General features: G+C 40.0%; 1 protein-coding gene across 1 annotated transcript; it reads left to right on the plus strand.

The window, feature by feature from the left end:
* The first annotated feature begins 657 nt into the window (after positions 1-657).
* LOC146574196 (sortilin-like) lies at positions 658-18919 on the plus strand. The gene is made up of 20 exons (XM_085273633.1): positions 658-949; positions 6633-6695; positions 6775-6848; positions 6949-7051; positions 7417-7578; positions 7726-7799; positions 8749-8798; positions 9203-9330; positions 10364-10508; positions 10598-10753; positions 10848-10960; positions 11117-11219; positions 11304-11472; positions 11574-11758; positions 11847-12036; positions 13327-13443; positions 14747-14855; positions 15817-15929; positions 16034-16160; positions 16258-18919. The coding sequence occupies exons 1-20, from the start codon at positions 713-715 to the stop codon at positions 16270-16272; spliced, it is 2433 nt and encodes an 810-aa protein (XP_085129759.1). The 5' UTR covers positions 658-712; the 3' UTR covers positions 16273-18919.
* The last annotated feature ends 886 nt before the right edge of the window (positions 18920-19805 follow it).

Here is a 19805-nt window from a genome sequence, read left to right on the forward strand (position 1 = left end):
ACACTGGCCCTCGAGGCCTGGAGTTCGAGACCTGTGCTTTACACAGTCACTGACTGCAAAAGATTTCATTCAAAACACTGAAAACAATCCTTGTATATTGTAATTATCTTAGTTTGGCTAATTAATTTTAAACCTCAGAAACAGGGTCTAAGTATAAAATGGCTGTAATTCCTCAACTGTTGATGCATTTTTTTGTCAACTAATACAAAAAAGAAACCAAACAAATTTAAAATATATTTTTTGTATTAAAAAACTTAAGTTTTATTTTGAGGGATCTGTATGTAAGAACCTTCACTAGCTGTTTCACAATAAAAAGTGAAACTACCGCTGCTGTGCAAAAAAAAAAAGAGCGAGAGGGAGAGAGAAGGAAGCCGTGCTGTAGATTATTTGTTCTACTTTTCTATTTGCTTCTTGGAATCCCAAACAAATTCAGAGAAAATAATTCAACAACACTCAAAAGCGCTAGTAAGTTTTGCGCGGTCCTTCCACCAGGGGGCAGTTCAACCCCAGAAAAGGTGTGACACTCAGTCGAGAAAGATCGACGCCGTCCAATTATATCACAGGTTATTCTGGTCCCGACCAATCCGGTGCCGCGGTGGATGGGCCGCTGTGGAAGATGCTTTGGGTGATGAGGGGGGCATGTGCGGCCAACTGGTGGTGGGACAGTGAAGTTTCTCGCAGGAGTCTCGAGTTGGACACCGCTGGGTTCATAATGATCTCCGCATCTTGCATTTTGGCGCTCGGGCTGTTTTCGTCTGCGCTGGGCAAACATCAGTACGAAGGGGGAAAGTTTTCACATTTGAGGAGGCTGCAGGGGGAATTGGGTGGTGATGAGGAGCGACTTATTCCAGAGAGGAAGGAGCTGCCGAAGCGCAGCGCAGGACTGAATGAACAGACATGTACAGCTTTGCCCGGAGTAGAGTCAGCCCTGCTGAACGACACCAGCACTGTAAGTGACTTCACACCCACAGTGACAGGATTACACGTGAGCTTATTCCTCACATGATGGAGTTGCTCGTAACATTTCCAAACATTTTCCTAACAGATGCACACAAGGAAAGATGTGAATCTTGCATATTAAACTGCTTCTAATTACTGAATGGGTTTGTAGATTAGTCGATCAACCGATGGAAAGAAATTTTGATAGTCATTCAGTCAAATAAAATTAACTCAATACGTTTAACTAACTTAAATGCTCATTAATTAATGTTGAGTATGTGAGTTCAGGACAGTTTGGGATAAAAAGAAAAAAAAAGACTAATACGATTATGTCAAAGATTTATTTAATAGAAAAACAAATAAAAATAGAGGACTATTAAATTTTTCTGTTATTAGTAAATCTGATATTGTTTAATCAATTATTATTTGATTTATAAATGTTTTTACAGGGATCTCCAGTTTGTTTGCTTCGAGCACCTGTATAAAACTTTAAGATGTACTTTTTACTGGCACACGGGACAATCAGTCCTTAAAAAGATTCCAAAGATTTACTGAATATCAAAATATTTGATATTGTGTATGATATTTATTTGTAACTAGTCAATAAACAAACAAAGAAAACGTGGAGAAGGTGAAAGTGGTTTAGTTAAGTAATCTGCCAGTTTCAGCCAGTTCTCCTATTTTTCTAGTTCTTTCTGTTGCAACCTTTTTTAATTGATCTGGATTAATGTAGGTCAGCGCTCCACATGTGTGGTGCTTGCTGACTCTGTGTTTTCATGCTCTGATGGACTAATGGTGCTGGGTGAATGGAGAATGTAACAGCATACAGTCATACGCATTTGACTGTGTTCCTCGTGTCTGGAGGGATCTTGGAAGAGCCGGCTGATAGCATACCTTTACTACCTCTTTGGAATCGCTATGAGATAGTGGAATGGTGGTAGGCATGAAGTACAGTTTTTTTCTTTTTTTTTTTATTCTCAGACAAACAACAACTGAGCATCCAACCAGAAGCACAATAACAACAAACTCATAAGAAGTTACAACAAAGCTCCACAGGATCATTTTCATGTTGTGTGTGTGTGTCTTAGTTGTGCATGTATTACTAATACTGTGGGGGTCTTGAATCTCTTTATACATTGCGGGGACTTATCTTCCTTATGGGGACAAAAACACATCCATAATGTCAGCCACATGTTTTAAAGTTAGGGGTAGATTGTAAACCAGTGTATTGTCCTCTGAAATCATGGATACACCACTTTGGTGTGTGTGAAGGTAATAGGTGGTGTTACATCATTTCACTGAATGAAACACCTGGTCTTCTATCGACCGTGAAAAAAATTCAGTGTGTTTTCAGAGAGCAGGCTCCTCCCTTCTCCTCCGGGCCTTTCTCCCTGACAAACATTCCCCACGTTCTTCTGCTAAACTTCATCTGATCTCCACTGTGGGCTGATGTCTGAGTTATCAGAGCTGCATGCTAGATCAGGAGGGGAAAAAGGATTTAGATCTGTATTATGCGCTCCTTATTTTCCAGATGGCTGTGTAAATTATCAGATCAGACACAGCTGACCTCCTTCTCTCTGTGCTCCTTTTTGTGGTTTTTGTAGACCTGGTAGACTACACAGGATGTGTTCTGTCAGCCAGCCCAAGCCTTAACGTATTTTCCCCGTTTGTGCGAGGTTCATTTAGCTGACTCAGGTTAACAAACTAGCTTGTTTTGTTTTTCTTTTCTTTTTCCCCCCCTTCTTCAGACTCTATCCTGTCTCCCGTTCCCTCAGGCCAAAAAGAACAAAACAAACAGGAAAAAAGTGCTCTGTCCTCAGGGTAGCTGGGGTGCAGCCAGCTGCTGGAGCACCAAGGAAAGCAGCAGAGCTGGTGTACCACATGGTGTGTGTCAGAAAGAAATCTGGCCTTGTTGATACACAGGGAACATACAAGAACGACAAAGTATAAATGAAGGAGGCACTGGTAGAACCCATGATCAACTTGCACTACTTCAGTGGAAAAATTAGCCTGCTGCATCTAATAGCATCAATCAAACATGCTGAATATGTATTTAACATAGCAGATATGTATTGATATGAAAACTTTCCTTACAGAGGGTGGTGCAGGCAAAGATGCTTGATTCCCGTGTTTACCATCCTCTCTGCACAGCCTGCAGCACATGTGGCAGAGTCCAGCTGTGTCTTCACATTAATCCGTTATTCAGTGAACTACGTTGTTAATGTAACAATGAAACTGATGCTACTTTATGTATATACTATATACAGTAAGCCCTTATTTAAAGACAGATATGTCAATATCTTATAGTTTTTACTTCCTTTGTTTCTACCAGCAAAAATGTGAAGGTTTAGCTGGATTTGGGCAGTTGATTAGTTTTTCATTATTCAGTTTATTATGGATACATAAATTATCAGAAGATCTAACAGTCTAGTCCACTGCTATCTATTTCATAGATCAGGCTGCCGTATCCATTTAAAGCCCAAATGATGAAATAATTGCCAGAAAATTTTAATTTCTTTTGAAAAAACAAAAGACTCTTTGAAGCTTTTGACAGAAAAAAACCCCCCATTAATTTGACTATATGAACTTCAGTTTGCATTTTATTTGCCACATCCAGCATTTTTTTTTTTTTTTTTAATTCTGCAGTTTAGGTTTTTTGGTGAGGAAAACAAAGACTGGTGATGCAGAAGTCTCAAAAACTCAAGTATCAAATATGATATGATAGGTCTTCCATTTTTTTTTTTAGCATGCTAACATTTAGTGTTGGAGCCAACAGATGACAGATTGGCATTGCCATCTGACGAGCCATGCTGCTAGCCTGGAAAGAAAAACATGAAAAAGACCAAACAAAAAGATTTTGATGTGCTGCCCAAGGAGCTAATTATTTGAGAGATTAAAATTTCGCTCATAGACTTAAAATGGGCAATAATCATGATTTTTTTTTAATCACTTTGTAAATGTATTAGTTAAAAATTAATTAGCATTAATTTTTTCTTCTTTTCTGGTATTCCTGGAGAATAAGAATCTAGCAAACAGCTTGGAACTCAAATCGTAGTCGAACAGCAGAGGCTTGCAACGCTGCTTCATGTGTGAGATCAGAGCCTCAGCATTTGACCTCCTTCTGAAGTTTTATGCGTGTAAACATTGCTGAAGCAGAGAGAATAAGGAGCTCATTGTGTTGCCTTTCCTGTGAGAGGACTTTACTGTGCTCCCACCCACAGACTGTGTGTTATTGAGTCTGCTTGTATAGATGTTTGTATGTGTCTATTTGTGATGTACACTCCAGAAGTTTTGTTGTTACTGAACTAAATGCCAGATTCGGGAGGTTAGAGAAGCCTTTACAGAGCAGCTCTGGACCCTTAAATCCAACATGAGACACAGCATGAGGTCATGTCTGGTATGTGAGGCCATGTTCAACTGGTTCAGGCATATCTTCATTTTTACATACATGATGTTAATTCCTACATTTAGATGTCTATCTTGGCCCGTGATAATCTTATAGAGGAGATTATAAATCTGAGGAGTTTTCACTTCCTGGTTAAATACTAGGTAAAAAACAAAAAAAGACAACCTATGATATAAATGCAGTGTTTGATCGTTTAGGTGTGTGTACTGCAGCTGGGCAAGTCAGCTTTAGTCCATATAGAGTTTCAGAGAAACCGATGTGGAAAGTGTCCCACTGGTTTAAATTTAACACAGGTGTGATAGCAACTGGCAGAAACATTTGCAAAGACTTAGTATTAGGACAAGACATGACTTAAATTTCATATTGTTTAGTTTGAAATGATCATAATATTTTACATTTTATGATATGACTCCTCTGCTTACCTTATATTCTCATGCTCTGCTGTGATTGTACAGTCATTTATGTCCTCCTCAGGATGAATTATATTAACTTTGTTGATTTTAGCATTGGTAGTCATCCCGCATTTCAGTTTCTACAATTATGTTGATTTTGAGCAAGATACCAGCACAGCTAATGACATTCCCATCAGCCTCAGCTCTTCTTGTATTTGCATGGTTTGAAAACTCTGCTTGTTATTAGTGGCATTGCTGGCATTTTTAGCATGTTCACAAGCATTTATCTCAAAGCATTACTTTGCTATAAGCTCCTGTAGCCTCTTCAGTAGTTTTTAACATGACTCAGTGCAGTGATAAGTCCAACCTTACTGCTTCCACAGGAATTAAGAGGGTAAGTAGCAGTAGCCAGCTGCTGCTAATCCAATGCCCTTGATTAGATGATCATCAGCAAGTGTGAACACTTCGATTAAAAACACAAGTTTTTGCAGCTTATTGGTCTGGAGCATGCAAGGGTGTATTAAAGCAACCCCACAGTCTTCACAAGAGTGGACTTCCAAGTAAATTTAGACTCTCCATGTTATGATCCATGAACTACTCTTTATACCAGAGTATTCTAGAGTGAAACGTGAGGCCATCTGTCCAACAGCTTGGCCGAAACTGGGTCATGCAACAGGACAATTATCCAAGGCACAGGGGCGAATGTACAACCAAATGGCTGAAAAAGAAAAGAATCAAGGTGTTGCAATGGTCCAGTCAAAGTCCTTAAGAGAGCTGTGCATCAGTTCAAACCTCAATAAACTGAAGCAACACTATAACGAAGACTGGGAAGTGGGAGGAGTACTTTTCATAGAGTCCTCTGAAAACTTTGCCTTGGTTGTCTGGGAAAATTTAAGTATGTGTGTGTACTCTATATGTACATATTTATATTCATATCTGCTTATTTAATCCTTATTCGCATTATCTAATAGTATCATAAATTGTGTTAAGGTGATTAAAAAAACTAACGATATACTTAGAATGCTAATGCTTGTAGCTGTGTAGTCTCATTAAAACATGTCTAGTGGAGCATATGCTAATAGTTTTGCTTTCTTATATCTCGTAAAAATCTTTAAAGTCTTGACATTTAACCTGTAGGTTCAAGCTAGAGAGTGAGTTTTGGGGAGGACAGCACATATGACTTTTTAAAAAAACTGACCAATAGGATGAAAAGAGGATTGCAAACGGGGTTGTAAAATAGTTATACGATCAAAATAGGAACAGATGGATGCAGGAGGCATACGGCAGGCGTGACCATCTTCTGTGGCTTTATGGACACAGACGCTTTTGGGCTGTACTCACCTTGAAAACATCTTTGTCCCTCCAGCTAAAGAGAGGAGGGGAGTAACCTGCTCCCTCAGACTCCAAACATTGTGGGCTGTGGCTAGAGACCAAACACTTGAGCTTCAGTCGGGATGAATGAAGAGGAATGTTGTTTTTCTGTCAGAGTTGGGAAATAGTAGTTCTGCTCCCTCCGTGCCTCTAATATTATGTCACACCTGTTCCTTTTATTTTGAACTTTGAGTCTTTCGGGGCTTGAGGAATGTATTAGTAAGTGACTGTTAAGGTAAACACCGGAAAAATTGGCTACATTCAGCCTTAATGTCTGTCATGTGTTTGAGAGAGTGTTCTTGCTGCGTTCGAGACATTAGCAAAGTGTGTTGTTCTCTGGCTTCGTCTTTGTGATTTACACAGGAATGTAGGTCACACAGGCAGAGTGCATCCAAATGACCGAGCTGCTTTGGACAGTATGGAAAATTCAAGCTGTCCTCTCCGTTCATGTGTCTAGTTTTTAGTAAACAGCAGTGTTTTCTGTATTTTCACTAAAATGTCTTCTTTTTTTCCCTCCCTTTCAGTTCACGTTCAAGGTGCAGACATTGGGTTCACTGTCTTTAGCCTGGGTGGGCAATGGATCAGGGGTGAGTTCATGTGTATGACAATATATAACTCCAAGATGATGCTTGATTTCTGTGTAACTCCATTCATCTCTCACCCCAGGTGCTGCTGGTGTTGACAACCTTTCAGGTGCCTTTGTTCATGATCCGCTTCGGCCAGTCTAACCTTTACAGGAGGTGAGAAGTGCCTCGCTGCTGGTTTGGTTTAGTGGCTTTATTAAACTTTTACTAATTACAGTGGTCTGAGGGTCTAACTGCAACCTTGTCTGTGTGTCAGTGAAGACTATGGGAAGACGTTCAAAGACGTGACTCATCTGATTAACCACACCTTCATCCAGACAGAGTTTGGCATCGCTATCAGTCCAGACCACTCAGGGAAGGTGAGTGATTCTTTAAAAGAGTCAGTACATGCAGTGCAATACGATGAAGTATCCTCAAAGGTTTTTGCAGTTGTGGATCATTTCTCATCTACTTGTGTTTTCAGTAAAACAGCACAATTTCCTCAGTTCTTCTGTTGTTTACATCTAAAGAAAACAGTAAATAAATGTCAGTTGTAATCCTCTGATTCACAGGTGGCATCTCCAAAATGTTTATTTGATCTGATAATCCACTGACATAAAATGAAGAAAAGCAACGAATCCCCACCTGAATAATGTTCAGTGCTTTGGTTTGATTTAAATGTGTTTTCTCTCTCATCAGCTACGTGACCGATTGATTTAACTCTGGCTCTTTTGTTTGGCATCAGGTGATCCTGAGCGGTGATGTGTCCGACGTCGGGGGTTTTCGGCTGTTTCGCTCGCAGGACTTTGCACTGACCTTTGTTTCCACCGACCTGCCATTTGAGCCCCTCATTCAGATCCTGTACAACCCCGGGGACTGCAACAAACTTCTGACACTCAGTATCATGGTATATAGTCAGGGATTTGGAGTTTCAATAAAAGAAAACCTCTCTTCTCCTGAAGCGAACCATTTCCTAATTTCTCAATTAGGAATGGGTAAATACTAAAAATAAACATGTACTCCCTTTTTACTGACAAAGCTTTTTTCTTTTAAGATGGACCTGTGGTTGTCTGAGGACTTTGGTGCCACCTGGAGGAAGATCCACGACAGTGTGTGTTTGGTCAGATGGTAAGAACTGACCTCCCCATCAGATTGATGTTAAAGTATAATTAAGGACAGGGGAGACAATCAGGACAGGTGAGGGGTGTGAACCTTACCTTTGGCCTTTTTTTTGTCTTAGAGACTTTCCCTCAACTTTAATGAAAGTGACATATAAACATAAAGCAGTGCGCGCTTCCTTTAGACAGGATTCCTGCTCTCTGTTTCTGAGCCAAGAGTGAATTTCGGGCCCAGGTTAAAGGCCACTGGTGCTTACACATAAAATAAATGTTTCTCATAAAACACAAGTTTCCATCACTGACAGGCACATTTGTCCGTGTGGGTTTACAAACAGTCAACATGTACGTCTTTGCTTTTGGTAAAAATAGGAGTGTGTGTGTTCTTTGTCCATTGTTGTTTTTCCAGCTGCTTTCCTCACCACAGTCTGTATCCCCCATCCTGACTCTGGTTTTATTTGAACACCAGAGTTCACATGAGGTTGCGGTGTCAGCCTGCGGTTGTTAGCGCTGCATTGTGGGAAGATTGTGATAGCTCTGTGCGACCACAGCTGTCATTTAGGCCTCAACCTAAATTGACTGCAGAGCCAGGGAGCTGAGGTTGCTGTCAGACTGAATCATGACTCAGCAGTGGCATTCTTATTCAGCCCGCAGTCCTTGAACCAGAATCTGTGCAGTGTGAAAACCTTCATCTTGTTTGGCAGCGAACAAAACCCGACAGAACTTGTGGGGGGTGTCTGTGTGTGTGTGTGTGTGTGGGGGGGGGTAACCAAGGTAACCAGGGTTGATGTCTGCCTTGCTCACACCAGCACTTTAAAACCATAACCATAATCTGCAATTTATATAAGTTCCAAAAGTGGATCTACATTTGATTTACAGATGTTAAACAATGTTAGCGCAATTAGATCTTTCCCTCCGCCGTCTGATTCTACCCGATTATGGTTTGTTTTTCTCACACACAGGGGTCCAAAGAATAGCATCTACTTTACCACAAACAACAACGGATCATGCAGTAAGTGAAGATAACACCATCCCTCCACAGAAGCCCTTTCAGACATGCACTCCTTTTATGAATCCACACCACCTGAATGTGTCGTATCCGAACGCGGACCCAGGTTTATCGTTCCTTAAAAGTTGTGCCTTGTTGTTGACAGTCATGAGTTACTTTCAACTTGGCAGTCTAAACCAAATGGATTCTTACACACGAATAGATCCACACAGTATAAAAAGTTTCTTGTATTTCAGTATTTATTTCATGATTTATTTCCAATCAAGAAATTCCATCTATGTGCAACTCAATCCATTCCTTTAACAGACTTATTAAAGCAGCAGAGATATGTATCCCCACTTTATGTGGGTAAAGCGCTATATTAACACGTTCAATGATAACTAACTTCACCTTTTTTTTTCTGTCAGATGACAAAGGCATGTTACATCTACGAAAGACATTCGACTATGGTAAAAGTTTCCACACCATTGCAACGAGAGTTTACTCATTTGTACTTGGAGGAAGATTTGTTTTCGCCTCCATCATGACTGGCACGGTACGTCTGTGTGTGTGCGCGCACCTTTGTACCTTTATTCTTTAAGAGCTGAGTGTGTTTGTTTTGTGAACAGACATTGCATTTTTGCAGTCTATGTATTTAGTGGCATTGGGTGTAGTTGTTTATTTGTACACCCATTTTCTTCTTCTTCTTCTTCTTCTTCTTCTTCTTTCTATGCTTTCTTTACTCAGTTTGCAAAACAAAAATACATCTTCTCACTTAAAGCGTTCAAATAGTTTGTGACATCTGGCATTAATGTTCAGTCTGTATCTGGATATCCTATCTGGGTAACTAAACACAGATACAGGAAATCTTTCATACCTCATGCAATAACTATTTGTTATACAATACATCTGTCTGGCAAAGAGTCATCTGCTCTTTAATTTTATAGCATAGCATAGCATCTTTATTTATAATGCACTTTACATTATGACTTTATTGTCTTTTAAAACGATCTTTTTCCTGCATGGATATTAAAATATTTGATTTTACTTGCTATATATTATTATTAGTTGTCTTATAAATATTATTTATAGCTTGTCTCTACTCAAAATCGCATGCTTGTAGTGTAAATGCTTGGATTGTGACTGGAATGCAGTTTGTTTAGTGTGACTGTATCTGGAGTTGGCCTGGCCCACATTCTTAAGATGATCTGCTCACACAAAGTTGAAAGGCCGTCTACATCTTCCTCCTGGCTTAGCTTTCAAGATAAAAGCACAGTTTTATAAACGTATTTCCAACGATGCTTTGCTTGACTGGGAATACAGTATAAGCCATGCATGCAGAGGAATTTACTCACACTCCTTGAACTCACATATTTCATGTAGAATTTAATGTTTTAATGTCTGGTGTAAAGGCAAATAAAAGAGACAGACTGGGTGTCTTTAATAATACGGGGTGTAGGCGATGAGCATATACTGTATAACCAACAGTGTCATACAGGTGCCTGGATTTTGGTGTAATGATTCCCACTAAAAGTAGCATAAATACACCTTCTGTGCAGTAATTGTGTCTGTGAATGTGTGTGTGACAGAGTACAGAGCGTATGATCCACGTCTCAGTAGATGGCGGCGAGACGTGGAACATGGCTCAGCTTCCTACAGTCACCCACGAGCAGTTTTATTCCATCCTGGCAGCCAATCAGGACGTGATCTTCATGCACGTGGATGACCCCGGTGGTAAGAACTGGTGCTGATGATGATTTCTCTTCTGCTATCAGTTAACATATCCAAGTGTATAATCCAGACGTGTGTTCTGTGCGGGGCAGACTCTGGTGTTGGAACCATCTATGTGTCAGATGACAGAGGAACTGTGTTCTCCAAGTCTCTGGAGCGCCACCTCTACACAACCACAGGAAGTGACACTGACTTCACTGTCATCCATTCACTCAGGGGCGTCTACATGACCAGTGTGCTCGCAGACGGTCAGTTAACACACTAGTTAAATGTAGAAAATGTGAAAATTATCTTCTGCTAGGAATTTAAGTGAATTTTGAATCCATCATGTTTGTTTTGCAGATGGCACAGTGGAGACTGTAATCACCTATGACCAAGGAGCAAAGTGGCAGAGGCTGCGCAGACCAGAGAACAGCCACTGTAACACTGACACCTCTACCAACAGACCTAACAGAGTGAGACACACAGACACAAGTATTGGAGTATATTTTTATTAGGATGTGGTCGCATGTGACCTCTTGTAATGCCCCAAAATGAACTCTTTCAAACGGATTTAATTTCTCAGTACGAGCCAGTGTGTAAACATTGTTTTCATCACTGTGTCTTTACAGTGCAGGCTACACATCCACGCCTCCTACAGCACCACCATGAAGATGAACGTCCCCATGCTTCCTCTCTCACAGCCCAGTGCAGTGGGCCTCATTCTGGCCCACGGTAAGACACACCAAGCCACCAAATTCTTTCAGTGCAATCAGTTTTACTGAATGTTTCTTGATAGTCTCCCTCCCTTTTCTCCAGGCAGTGTTGAAGATGCAGATTCAGTTCTTTTCCCTGATGTGTATGTGTCTGATGATGGGGGCTACTCATGGATGTTGGCCCTCAAGGGACCCCATCATTATGCTATACTGGACTCAGGAGGCCTGCTGGTGGCTGTGGAGCACACTAACTTACCTGTCAGCCAGATAAAGTGCGAACAACTGTTAAACACTGTCTAGCATTTTGTGACATATATGTAAGTGTTTGTGTGCGTCACTTTTGCAGCTAATGTTTTTTTTAACCACCCGTCAGGTTTTCCACAGATGAAGGACAGTGCTGGCATACATATAACTTCACCAATGACCCACTTCACTTCAGTGGCATGGACAGTGAGCCTGGCTCTCGCTCCATGAACGTCAGCCTGTGGGGCTACAGGAAGGACTTCAGTAAATGGGTGGTGATCACTATAGACTTCAGGAAGCTCCTCACCAGAGACTGTGAGTAAGGCACAGAGGATGGCGATGTTTGTGCAGCATTACAGCAAGTGTGTTTTCACTATGATAATGTGCGTGTTTGCTTTTGCAGGCACAGAAGGAGACTACGTGCAGTGGCTGGCTCACTCTTCAGACACCACTGGTTCTAATGATGGCTGTTTGCTGGGCTATAAAGAGACCTTCTTACGCCTGAGGAAAGGCTCTGTTTGCTGGAACGGGAGGGACTATGCAGTCACCAAGAGGCTGTCCCCCTGTCCATGTACACTGGATGATTATCACTGGTATCTCCTTGTTCACTTCATCTCCTTTTGTGCAAGTGATTGGTGTAATAGATGAACTTGTGACTTTATTATGGTATTCTTGAAACTGGATTTTGATTTTTACATAAGAAGATTGTGGGGTATACATTATATTTGTAGAAATGCTCTTTATGCATGACTTTTTCCTTCAACACATTATTTATTCTGCTATTCAGTCTCTCTACTAGTTCAAAATACACTATGTGGACAAAAGTATTGGAACACGTACACATCAAACCCACAGGAACCTTTATGACATCCATTTCTAATTCCAAAGGCATTAATATGAAGTTGGACTATAGCTATAACAGCTTCCACTCTTCTGGGAAGGCTTTCTACAGCATTTTTGGAATGTGTGTGGGAATTTTTGCCCATTCATCCAGAATGGCATTTATAAGCTCAGATGTTGGTAAAGAGGACCTGGCTTTTAATCTCTTTTCTAGTTCAACCCAAAGGTGGTGTTCAATGGGTTTGAGGTCAGGGCTCTGTCTGGACCAGTCAAATTCTTCCACACCAAACTCATCCAGCCATGTCTTTATGAACCTTGCTTTGTGCACAGGCGCGCAGTCATCCTGGAAAGAAGGGGGTTTTCCATAACTGTTCCCACAAAGCTGTAAGGAGAGAATTTTCAAAAATATCTTGGTAAGCTGAAGCATTTAGATTTATCTTCACTGAACATGTTTCTACTGATCCAGAGTCCAGTGACAACGTGCTCCATCCAATGCTTTGGATTGCTCCTGGGGATGTAAAGCTTGCATGTAGCTGCTGATCAGCTGCCATGAAGCTCCCAGCGCACAGCTTTTGTGCTGATGTTAATGACAGAAGAGGTTTGGACCTGTGCAGTTATTTAGTCAGTAGAATACTGGTGACTTTTACACCTCAACATCCAGTCTGTAACTGTACCTGTGACTTGCTGTGGTTCCTAATTGCTTCCACTTTGCAATAATATCACTTACATGTGATCGTGGAATGTCTAGAAGGGAAGAAATTTTATGAACTGACTATTACAGTACCACTCTCAAATACAGTGAGATCACTCTTCCACAAATGTGTAAATGTAGACTGCATGGCTAGGTGTTTGCTTTTCTACACCAGTGGGACTGAATAAAATACTGGAATACAGTGATAAACAAGTGTGGCCCAATATTTTTGTCCATATAGTCTAAATTTGATCTATCTTATCTTATTTGCATATTTGACAGTTCAATGAATCTTCAGCTTTTTGCATTCAACAGTGCATTAGTGTAGAAATGACACAGCTTTGTGTTGCAGTGATTTTGGGTATTACCGACCAGAGAACAGCTCAGAGTGTGTGGAGCAGGAAGAGTTGAAGGACCGTCCTTTGGAGTTCTGTTTAAATGGGACCACTGAACAGCTGCAGACCAGTGGGTGAGGACATTTGACATTTTTACCCCCCCCCCAAAAAAAACCAAAACCTCTTACTAACCAAGATACATTATGCATTATAATTATAATACACATTTTGCATATTATACATACTATCCCTGTGCCTGAGATGCACAAACCATTTTTACACATCCACAACACCCCTGAACTCTTCTTGGACTCACCTGGCATGTGTGAAATGCAACGTCCAAGGCAATCAGATCATTTTTGGGGGGGTTCGGCTATGTACTGATATTTTTGTTTTTGTGGTACAGCTTGTGATCTTTGCTCAATCCAGCATGAAAGTTAAAAGAAAATAGCATTTTCTTCATTTCTGTGATTATGAATTTAACGTTAAAAAGTATTGTGTTTTATTTTAGCAATGGGGAGGAATATAATTATATACCATATTTACTAATCAAAAACACACACTCTCGATTATATACTCCCTTTGTTCTGCTTGTCTGTCTGTCTGTGAGCAGTCTAGCATCCACTTTTCAAGATATCATGTTTTTTGTGAGCCTAGATAGAAATAAGAGCTTGAGCTTATTTAATTTAAATAATTTAACATTTAAAATTAAAATAAAAGTCAAAGCTTAACTGGTGAGAAAAATGTCAGGAAACCATATCAAGTGATATATCAGATGAAAAGGCATGGAGAGAGCTGTACAACACACTTGTTGTAATAAAAACATCATAAAACATCAGTTTTTAGAATAGCCAACTGTCTCTGATTTCAGTCTGCTAGAAAAATGGCATGAAAGTGGGTCAATGGGCCTGCAAATCTTAGATGGAGAAGCAGAAAATATTCTAAAAATTTGATGATTTGAGTTGTTGAAAACACATATTTAACTAAATTATTTTCTGAGTTATTAGTTGTGTTCTTTTAGACAGGACAATCTATCTATCTAATATCTTAAAGCAGCATGAAAACTGAATGAAAACGCAATTTTCTTCATTTCTGTGTTCAGATATCGTCACTAGGTGTCATTTGCACTTTGAAGTTTTTTTATTAATGTGTCAGAAAGGACAGCTGGGAAAAAAATCCAGACCTCGTTCTTCCAGAATTGTAACAAAGTTCTTGTGCAAAAGCAGGTCCATTTACAAACAGACACTTCAGGAACTGTTGGTGTCCATGCTTCAAGACAGGATTTTCTAAATGGCCATTCTTTTTCCCACTTTTTTTGTGTTTGTTAATCTCCCTCCACTGTTGTCAGGAATAATATTTTGAGTTGTTCTGCTGTAACTGATGTCCTTTTCTTTGAATTTTGTCTCGCCTTACATATATCTGTCCCTCCTTTTCAAGCTACCGGAAGATTCCCAGCAGCCAGTGCGAGGGAGGTTTCCAACCAGTTAGGAAAGAGACGGACTTGAGGAAGATGTGCACCAGCAACGCTCTTATTCCTTATTCCCTAGTGAGTTCTGCTTATTCTGAAATACAGGCTGTGCACGTTAGTATATAGACTTATTGGGACAAAATGAAAGTTAAGGAAGGGTCTGATCTTCAGCATGGTCAGCACTGGAGGTGTGAAATGGCTAATCACGTAGCAGCTTGAGTCGAGCTTTTGATCAAATGTAGTAAAAATGTGAAAATTTTAACATCTGTTAACAGAAAGTGTAAATTGATGTTTCTCTTCACTATTGAAACACACATATTTAGAGTTTAGAGGTAAATGGAGATACAGACTGATGAAGAGCAGAACATTTTTTGATGAGACGTAACAGCCATAAACTTTACCACTTCCCCCAAAAGTCTGTCTAATCTTTTATTAGTACATGTAAGCGTTCTAAAGTGATTCCTCTGCCAGTTTGACCTACAAGAGTCACTTTTTCATGCTTTCTCTTGGTGACTCTTATCGAATGAATGGCATTAAACCGCAGGCTTGTTAACTAACTGAAAAGGAAAGAAGGGGAAAAACAGCACAGGGGAAAAAAAGTTAAGTCTTGTGGTGTCACAGAATCATTTTTTGCAAACAGCATGATGGCATTGTAAAATGACTTACTCAGTGATTTCAGACTCCAGTGTTGTTGTCATTTCCAAAGCAAGATGTCGTCAAGCCAGTGTAACAGAAAATGAGGCGGTGCAGTGGGCAAAATCATTTGTGTTTGCTTTTTGAATGAATTTAAGGAGCATTATTGCTCATCATTGTTCTACAGATCTAATTGAGTTTCATGCTTTGTGAATGTTTTAAATCTATAAAACGGATGTGTGTATTTTCCTTTTTTGTTTTGATCCTTTACCTTTTCCTTACTAAAAAGTTTGTTTTTGTTTACTTTTTAAAAGACACTTCGGAAGCCCAAATAACGTATAAACTGTAGGCCGAGGAACCTAGTGCACTGCGTTGCATATTTAAACTTTTCCCGTCTCTTGAACAGATTGAAAACAGTTCAACGAATACTGCTCTCATAGTCATGGTCGTCATAGCGATCCTCCTGACAAGCGCTGTCGCAGGTGTTTGGCTGGTTAAGAAATATGTCTGTGGAGGACGGTGGGTTACTTTCTTTTCTTTTTTCACCCTTTGCAGCCGCAGTAATAAATGATGCACTCACATCTCTTCGGTTTCTTCCTAATATGGACTTTTGTCCTCATCAGGTTTCTCGTGCACCGTTACTCTGTTATGAGGGAACATGCTGAAGCTAACAAAATAGAAGGAGTGGATGATGTGGACCCCCACTACATGGAGACAGGAAAAGCACAGTACAATGAGGACTCGGATCAGGTAGATGTTGTGTAAAGGGCCCCTTATATTTATTAGTTTTACCTAAAACGCTGTGATTATCTAAAAACACTGTTATACTGTTTGTGTCTCCCCATAGGACCTTTTAGAATAAGATTTCTTCCCACTCAAAGGCTCTTCAGACTAAATCTAAAGCAGTCTTTCATGATGCCTGGGCATTCCTGTTGCTCCCACATGCTGATTAACATCTGCTTCTCACTTCTCGCTATCCCCTGGAGGCCGGAGGACTCAGCAGCAGCGGGGCGACTTCCTATATTGCTTCCTTGTACCGGCTGAGACTCCCAGCAAATAGGCGCACTGGTGATTTTGGGAGGGGACAGAAGAAAGCCTCTGGGATCCCCGGAGAGCTTTTGTTCTCTCTGTCACAGAAAATTCTGTAAAGACCTTTGAGCGTGAAAATGTGCTCCATTGTGCTCTGTATGTTTCCTTTCATGATGACCTGAGAAGAGACCGCGTTGCACTGCACAAGCACCATGCAGCTGCTACAGCTTGGACATGTGGGTGCACAGAATGTTTTATTAAGAGCTGGGAAACATGGGAGAAACAGGACACAGAAAATAATCAGTATTTTAGCTCAGAGTTTTCATCTGCTGTCAGTTAAGTAGTTTTTGTACTCTGTACATTTAAAACTTTAGGATCCTGTCCTTGTGTTCATGGTGGGCCACTTTATATGTTTCGCTAATCGCTAAAATGAAGCAATAACATAATTTTTTGTTCCTCATTTTGTCACAGGTTTTGGGAAATTGGGGTTTTGTATTTGATACTAACTCCTGTGAACAGTGGTACCTATTTTTAATAGTCTTTTTCTTTCAACCATACTGTCTGGATCTTTGAAGGTAAAAACTGGCCAGAATCGCTTAATGCACTAGAAATTGTAAGACTCAAATTGGTGATTGGAATTGGCTTTTTTTAAGGAGAACCTTTCATCTTTTGTTAGGTACCAGATAACGTGTCAAAGTTAATGTAGTTCTTGCTTTTAAAACATGTTCTCCTAGTTCAGTGTGCAAATAATGGATATTAAAAACCAGAAGCTGCTGTGCTACTGGGATTTTCCTGCACAACCATTCCTTCACAGAGAATGGTCTGAAAAAGAGAAAATATGCAGTTAGTAAGTTTTCTTGGTGGAGATTTCTTGTTGATGTCAGAGGAGCTTTGAGCTGACAGGATTCCAACAGTAACTCAAATAACCATTCGTTACAACCAAGGTATGCGGAAGAGCATCTCTGAATGTACCACCCACTACACAGCAGATGGGCTACAGCAGCGGAAGACCAGACTGCTGTCAGCTAAGAACAGGAAGTGGAGGGTATATCTGCATAGGATCACAGGTATTAGACAACAGCAGATTGTTGCAGACCAGGCATCAACAATCTGCTGTTGCCTGGACTGATGAGTCTCAGTTTCTGTTGTGACAATCAGATAGGGTCAGAAACAACGGGAAACCACGGATCCATCCTGCCTTTTATCATCAGTTTGGGATGGTGGTGGTGTAATGGTGTGGTGGATATTTTTCTTGGCACACTTGTAGACCACACCACAGTGCATTCTTCCCATGGCTGCTTCCAGCTCGATAACGTCATGTTACAAAGCTCAAATCTTCCCAAACTGGTTTCTTGAACACGAGAAAGAGTCCACTGTACTCAAATGGCCTCCACAGACACTAGATTACAATACAGCACCTCTTACACAATTTAAACAATCTATTACGTATATAAACTGTAGTAAACAAGAGTAAACGATTTTAGTCCTTCATTTTTAGTGCCTAGTGAAACCCAGCCCAACACAGTCATTATTTTTCACTCTCCTGCGAGTGTGGTGAAAATGAAAGATTTGAATTATTGCCAAAGCACTTTTAATGGATATTTTTCAAACGTTAGGCCAGCATTATAAAAACTTATGCTCATCCAAACCCTTTACTTGAACTTCTATGATATTTTTGTTTAACAGGATGCGCCAGTACATTGCTGTTTGTTTGTTTGTTTGTTTGTTTGTATTTCACTGACATTTCAGCCAGGCATAATCAGCAAATAAATAACGATAGTGGTTTTAAAAAGAAGTGCAAACATTTCTATAATCATCTGATATCAGCGCAACACAAAACATAACCTCACTTTTTGTTCACAATAACAGTGTATTAAGATTAATGGTGCCTGGTGACCGTAAGGAGCGCTTGCTTTATAAAATTAACTACACCTGTGTCCCAGTACGCATGTCTGTGTAATATCAAGTGTTTTAGCTGGTATGTTGGCTGGCTGCCTTTTTTATTATCTGCGATGGAAGAAGTATAACATTTGACACACATGTAGGGCTTATGGATAATGCTTGTATTCTCCAGCAGATGCAATACCACCCCAGCAAATAAGCTATTGCAATAAGCTGGCCTAATACTGAGGCATAACTCAAGGATCGTTTGGTGGACTTTGTCAGATATGAAAGCAGGTTTTTAATGCTTGATCCTTCTTGATTTACTTAACTGTCAGTAAGAACAAGCCCAGCTGTCTCCTGTATTTAATGATTTATTATTGCACTACGTCTACAGATGTGTGATGTTGCGTGTGTTCTAGTCCTTGTGTGTTTTGTAAAATATCAGGGGCCAAGATGGGTGACATTCTTTCCATCTCGTTTTCTCCGCTGTCTGTTTGCTGGGATGAGTAACTCTGGATTCAATATTCTGTCGAGCAGATGTTTTTATAACAATGTTTGCATTTATAGACTGAAATAATACTCTCTTTTACATCTGTGCTCTTGTGCTGGAGTTTTCTTCAACACAACACAAAGTACATAGAAAAAATTACAGTACTTTAGCAGCAATTATTTTAATAGTATTTTTGTGTCAAAATACACCCTAAAAAGAACATAAAGTCAGTTTTTTTTCCTTTTTGAGGAGATTAGTTTTTACTGTTATCAGTTTACTTTACTGCTCAGTATACAACAAAATATATTGTAATATTGAAGGGGACATATCAACGACCTCTATCAACTGTTCTTGTAAGTTACTGAAAGCACTTAAAATAAGGTGCTGTTTTATAAGTGGTTCATTCATAAAGTTAATATTTTATGAATAGGTAACGCCATATAGAAACAAACCAGTTAAAGTGGTGTTTTTAATGCAAAGCGGTCTAAACTGAGTTTCAAATTTCATGATATGACATGTAGCATTACTCACGCAGACAGATATTTAAAATAAAAACTATAGGAGAAAAGGTAATATCTACACTGGAGTTTATTAAGAAGAAATGCTGGATTTTATAATGTGTAGGTAAATGAAAGCTACACTTACTTAGCTGTGCTTTTTGTTGAGTGCCAGCTGCCTGCTACCGGTGAAAGAAGGACAGCGCTCAAAAAGAATTAAGGGGTTGCTCAGTCATCACAGCATAACACAAAGTCCTTTTAACTTCAGAGCTATGAGCCTGTGCAGTTAGGAAGCAGAAAACACTCTGTGTCCAATTCATCTGTGTTGGTGCAAATGAAAGCGACAACAGACGCACTGGAGAGGCAACAACAAGACAATTCTCATGAAGTGAATGGCTTTGCAGGTGCTGACTCCTTGTTAGTCACTGCTTGTAGCACGGGATGATTCCTGTAGTCCAGGATTGTCCAGCTCCAGGCCTCAAGGGCCGGTGTCCT

Source organism: Mchenga conophoros, linkage group LG5, assembly GCF_057382185.1.
Source record: "Mchenga conophoros isolate Kocher_MC1m ecotype Shallow Benthic linkage group LG5, M_conophoros_male_GT1.1, whole genome shotgun sequence".
NCBI classification, from domain to species: domain Eukaryota; kingdom Metazoa; phylum Chordata; class Actinopteri; order Cichliformes; family Cichlidae; genus Mchenga; species Mchenga conophoros.

Coding starts and splice junctions, on each gene's coding strand:
- LOC146574196 (XM_085273633.1), top strand. CDS start 713: ATGATCTCCGCATCTTGCATTTTGGCGCTCGGGCTGTTTTCGTCTGCG. Junction 6,849..6,948: donor CAGTCTAACCTTTACAGGAG/GTGAGAAGTGCC, acceptor TCTGTGTGTCAG/TGAAGACTATGGGAAGACGT. Junction 11,220..11,303: donor GGGCCTCATTCTGGCCCACG/GTAAGACACACC, acceptor CCTTTTCTCCAG/GCAGTGTTGAAGATGCAGAT.